The sequence below is a fragment of the Eschrichtius robustus genome, chromosome 1 (assembly GCF_028021215.1).
Source record: "Eschrichtius robustus isolate mEscRob2 chromosome 1, mEscRob2.pri, whole genome shotgun sequence".
Classification (NCBI taxonomy): domain Eukaryota; kingdom Metazoa; phylum Chordata; class Mammalia; order Artiodactyla; family Eschrichtiidae; genus Eschrichtius; species Eschrichtius robustus.
The window spans coordinates 87,995,620-88,001,254 of record NC_090824.1 but is presented as its reverse complement, the minus strand read 5'-3'; the positions used below and the strand labels follow the sequence as shown (position 1 = coordinate 88,001,254).

At 57.5% G+C, this 5,635-nt stretch overlaps 1 protein-coding gene across 1 annotated transcript; it reads right to left on the bottom strand.

Moving 5' to 3' along the window:
• Positions 1–1,100: 1,100 nt before the first annotated feature.
• CHST14 (carbohydrate sulfotransferase 14) lies at positions 1,101–3,243 on the bottom strand. The gene has a single exon (XM_068549354.1). The coding sequence runs from the start codon at positions 3,021–3,023 to the stop codon at positions 1,893–1,895; it is 1,131 nt and encodes a 376-aa protein (XP_068405455.1). The 5' UTR covers positions 3,024–3,243; the 3' UTR covers positions 1,101–1,892.
• Positions 3,244–5,635: the final 2,392 nt, after the last annotated feature.

The following is a 5,635-nucleotide window of genomic DNA, read 5'->3' as shown; positions in this document are numbered from 1 at the left end:
CTGTTGGGTCATCGACCTCCTGCCAGCCCCTTGGGCTAGGTTCTGGGAATGTCACGTGAACAGGACAGACACGGTCTCAACTTTTCACAATTCACATTCTTGGTGGGAGAGACTGACAAGTAACTGGACAGATACAGCAGCGCATGGTAGGTGCTATCTGAGGTGAAATCCCCAGGGCCAAATGTGAAATCCCAGAACCTGAGGATCAGGTCCTGTACAGGGGATCAGTTAAGGCCTCCTGGGGAGTCATGGCAGAGAAACACGAGTGCCTATAGGAGCCCCCTCCCCCAGATTTGGGGGCTATGGTTGGTTTACTCCTCCAAAGTCAGGCCAATAGCAAGGCTAGGTATAAGTGACATTGGCAAGGAGGCTCTTCCCACCTCCGTCCCTCACCCCCTTGGGCACCACTTCTCACCACAGCCCCAGGTCCCCGAAGTACAGCAGTTCCCACTGGGGATGTATGAAATAGGACTAACAGAGAAAAGCCAGCTCTGACCTTGAATCTCTCCCATGGGCATGGCTGGCCCAGCCTTCTATTCTCCATCCCCTGGTGGGTCTGTGATCTCTGGAGAGCAGTGGGGAACGGGTCACACTGAGGCCTGTCCTCTACTACCCTGACTGTATTCCTCCCACACTGCCCACAACTTCCTCTGAATCTAAGTCAGCAAAAGCCCGCCCCTCACTCAACCTCCTTGCCTTCCTTATAATTCTCAATGCCAGGAATAACCTCCCCTTGTTCACACAATGATCCCCTTTTTCATCTGAGGGCCTCCTCAGTCAAGTATTCCTGCCTAAGAGGAGGAATATCTCTTACTTAGCTTCAGGGAATAATCGTGTAGACGTGCTCTAGACCTGGAGCCATTCCTAACGGGGCTTGCCCTTTGGTGGCATCCCAGAAGCTGAGTCAGTGATCCGGTATGGCTTATGGGAAGCTCCCAAAGGCTCCATGGTATGACGATGGCCCACTGCACTAGCCCTAGCAAGTTACAGCTTATCTTACTTTCTCTACCTTCAAGCTCCCTCTCCTGACCTGGGGAAAGAGACATCAGGGGGACTTGGTGGACACACAGGAGCTCAGAGGGAGAATCAGAGATGTTGACTTTGTATACAAAATGGCTTTATTAAAAATTCAGCTATTAGGAAAACAAAGCCTTCTCAAAGGTTCTATCAAAAAGTACAAATTTTAAATAAATGCATCAGAAAAGTGGCAGCCAGATACACAAGCCACAGTCACTATCCTGGGGGACGGGAGAGAGTGCCCAGAGTCCCAAGAAGAGGCTGGGCACAGGGGTCTTTGGATGCTGCAGGGCCAGGTCCTGGAAGGGCCCTTTCAGTTTTCCTTTCCTTGGAAAAAAGGGAAAGAACCCGGCAACGGAAATTCTAAGTCTGAAGCGGAAAGATACAAAAGTCATTTATAAGGCACGACTGATGACTCCAGCCCTGAGGCACATGGAGTGGATGAATGGGTGATCAGAGCCACAGGGCCCCCCGCTGTGGTCATCTCCTGATTGGTGCCTCCTCTGGATTTGGCTACAGGTTAAGTTAAGGTGGCTCAAGTGGACTGCACAATCCCTGCAGGCAGGGCCGTGGAGACAGTCTTGAGAAGAGATGTGTTGCTACACCAGCAAACTGGTATCTAGCCCTGCCAGGGCAAGAAGGATCACACTGGCTCCCAAGAAATCCCCCTATGGAGAGCACCAGGCCACCTGTCCAACCCTGGCCTCTGAACCACTGTGTGCACCCACCCTGGACAAGGAACTTCCAAGGGCAATTCTTTCCACCTAGGCATCTGGAGAAGCCCCAGGCCCCAGAGCCAGGATTTCTCTGTATGGCAACACAGAAGGGGGCACTGTCAAAACCAGTCCCCAACAACTGCTGGCTCACACCCATGGTCACTTATGACAGGACTCCCTGGTGACGTTAGGCAGTGGGTAGGCAAAGAGGGAGAAGTCCAGGATATACTTAGGCAGCACGTCCTGCAGCAGGGCCCGTGGGGCACTGCACAGGTGGTAGTGCAGGCTTTCGGGGCTGGCCGGCCGGTACCAGGCCTGGCGAGCTGGGAATCGGACATGGGGCGGTGCCCGCACCCACTCCAGCACCTGGTTGGCATCTGCCTCCAGTCTCTCATAGGAGCCCACAAAGTCGTAGCGCACGGCACAAGGCTGGCACAGGTGGTACACGGGCATCCAATGCTCGTTCATGCGCTCAGGGTCCTCGTCCACCAGGTATCTCAGGAACTCGGGGAAGGTGACATCGTCCCCCGCAGGGCTGGGCCCCGCTCCAGCCCTGTACCGCCTCACTATCTCAGCCCCATAGCGCTGCTGGTACTCTCGGATCTCGCCAAACTTGTTGCGGTAAGCAGAGAGAAGGCGTTCCAAGGGGTCCCGCACAAACAGGAACTTGAAGTAGTGCTGCAGGCGGTAGCGAATCTCATCAGGCCTTAGGTCTGCCAGGAACACCAGGTCGCTGCGGTGGTCCATCTTCAGGCGGACGTCCACGTTGTCCAGGACGCCCGCCAGCACCTTCAGCACCCGCTTCCAGTTCGAGCAGGCCACCTTGGGCACGTAGCAGTAGAGGAAGCGGTAGCGGTCATTCACGAGGATGTGGCGCAGCAGGGTGCGCCGCTGCCCCACCGGCAAGTCCCAGGGGTCCCGGGGCATGCCTGGTTGTCCGCACACTGCCCGCAAGGTCCGGTTACGGACGTCCTGCCTCACCTGTAAGTCCGAGTCCCCCGCATCCAGGGACAGCCTCCCAGGCCTGGGGACCGTCCCACGCCAGACCGCGTCCTCGCGGTTGGGAGGGTGCAGGGGAAGGGGCTTCATCTCGGCCAGGATGCCACGCTCGATCATAAGCAGCAGCCCGCTGGAGGCCACGATAACCGCGAACATCAACATGGACGGCAGCAGCAAGGGCGGCCCGCCCAGCCCGGCCCGGGCCCTGCCCAGGGGGGCCCGCCTCAGCGCCCGGCCCAGGGGCTCGGCGCCATTTGGGGCCGCCAGCGGGGTCAGCGGGCGGGGGAACATCGTGCTCCCGGGGCGGGGGCCTGCGCGGGCCCGGCCGATCCGAAGGCTGCCCGGGAGGCGGGCTCGGGCTGGGGGCGGGCCCGAGGGCTTGGGCCCGCGGAGCCGGGAGGGGGTAGGGGAGCGGAGCGCTGGCGGGAGGCCCCGGCGCGCGCGGGGGTGGCCGACTCCCGGGCTGCGGCGCCGGAGCGGGCGGCGGGCAGCGGGCGGGCGCGGCGAGGGACCTGGGCCGGATGTCCCGCCCGGCCGCTCTCCGCCCCCGGCCCCGCCGTGACACAGGCGCGGGGGCGGGCCCAGGCCGGGGGCGTGGAGAGGGGCGGACGCCCCTGCAGCGAGGGGGCTGGGAGGGCGCGTGCGGACCCCCACCCTGGAGAGGGCGCCTGAGCCAGGGCCGTCCTAGTCCTCCGGGCTTCGGGTTCAAAAGCTGCCGAGGCCCCGAAGGCAGGAAAGACCCAGGCCGCGGTTCCCTCTCCCGCGCAGCGCGTGCCCTCAGGGAGCTGGAAGGAGAGGACCTGCACGCAACGCCCTGCCGCACACTCTGGCCCGGCCGAGCCCTTACTCCAACAGCGGGTCTGGAGGCAAGGGGCTTCCGCAGTGCTCTCCACCGACTCCCAAATTTGAGTCCCAAATTTCTGGAGGTCTTAATTGCTGGAAGCAGAGTCCCCAGTGTGCTCCCCCTACCCGCCGTGTCCTGGCCACTCCAATAAAGAGGAACTAGACAGACGGTCAGGCACTGACAGTGGCTCAGCTCTATGGTGACCCTTAGATTTAAGACAGTACCTAGTGGTTACAGTGTTTATCCACTGGGGAATGCTGAAATGTCTGGAAATGGAATCTTCTCTCCTCTGTCTTCCCTCTTCCAGGCCTGAAGAGGTGGGACACTCTCTGGTGAGGGGCCAATGACAAGTTGGTGCCTCGTGACCACTGGTGTGGTCAGCACACATTTTGAAGGGTGAGGAGCTGGGGGCACAGAGCAGCAGCCTCCTTGCCTGGAGTCAGACGTGCTCAGGGGCACCGGGCTGGCCCCGTGGACTAGAGGCAGACATGGGGAATGCCTGGGAAGTCAGGAGCCAGCCTTTACTGATCTGAACTGGGCACCTAGCTAAGTATCCAGACTTCACCCTGTTACATGTGGGGACCCCGTGAGGCTCTGAAACAGAGTGTCCACATTATTGAGGCAGGTGTCATCTGTTGTATTCATTACCTTCTTTAGTGGTCACAGCCACCCGGGGTGGTAAGTACTATGCGCATCCCTGCTGCACAGCTGAGGAAACAGGCTCAGGGAAGCTGAGACTCCTGTGTGGGTTGGTCTGATTCTAAATCCTAAATTCCTAATCACGATCCTTCAGAGATGAATGGAGCACAAACACGGAGGGAGAAAGCAGCTGACCCCAGAACACACTGTACTGAGGGAGTGATGGAACAGGTGATGCCACAGGCTTTTAGTGAGAATGGAGTTACCACTGATAAGAGGAATTCAGAGGATGAGGACTCCTGAAGGATGAGATGAAGCTAAAAGACTCACGCATGGCCCGCCCAATCCTAGCAGTGTGAGCACAGCAGATGCGCAAGGGTAAAGAATGGGAAACCTGGTGGCCTTCCAGCTCCTCAGGATAGGCTCCCTACTCACCGTCTGAATGCTGGGGTGCATCTCAGGATGCACCATTCACTGATTTATAAGTCTGCATCAGGGTTTAGCCCTCACCGAACTGCTCCTTGCTTCCAATAGCACTGAAGGTAGATTTCTGGTCGTGGGATTATTTCTACTGAAATCTTTTATTTCTTTTCTTTTAAACGTCTTCTATGAGAGGAAAAAACTTTGAGAAAGATTTTGGTAACTGCGTCACATGTGCTCATTTCTCTGAGCCGTTTTGTGTTAGCAGTCACAGTGAGGCAGTCTGAATACAGGAATAGCCACTTACTCTGGGGGAGTCCTTAGACAAAGTACTGGTCTCCTCCACACCAGTTTCTCGTCTGTAGAATGATGGGATACTGCCCATCTCATGGGACTCTTGTAGGCAGCACACTGATGGCAGTGCTGCAGTATGTCCACAATGGTGTCTGTGCCACTAACAAGCTCTATGGAAGCGCAGCTGCCCAGATGTCCTTACAAAATGCAGGAGCGGGTTGGGCAGCATATCTGCCTCCTAGGAACCCCGACAGCCTTAGGTCCACCCCACCTTGAACACAGTCAACACTGAGGCTTTGGGGCTAGGGCTAGGTTGACCGAACCAAGTGTCCAGGCGGTCTGAGCCCTCGGCCTCATGATGTAGCCTTCATTTCCTCAGCAAGGAGTGCCAGTTGCAAGATACCAAGGCCCTCGAACAGTTTCTGCTGGCCAGTTCTCCCGGGGCATGATCCAAGGTGATGAGGCAGTATCTTTACCATGCAACCACTTGGAGACCAGTTCCCAAGGATTTCACTCAGCCCACCACGATGGGAAGAAGTCACCTCCAAGTTCCTATTCCCTTTGTCTCCTCTCCTCCCGCTGTTTCCCCGCACATTCCTGTGCTTTTTGCTTACTGACCTCAGTGAGCCCCTGCACTGCAATGGTTAAGGGTGGTGAGCCCCTCTGCACCCACACACAAAAAGATGACACAACACACAGGAAATGG

What these genes read in the sequence shown, in the direction of transcription:
- CHST14 (XM_068549354.1), bottom strand. Translation starts at nt 3,023, where the DNA reads ATGTTCCCCCGCCCGCTGACCCCGCTGGCGGCCCCAAATGGCGCCGAG.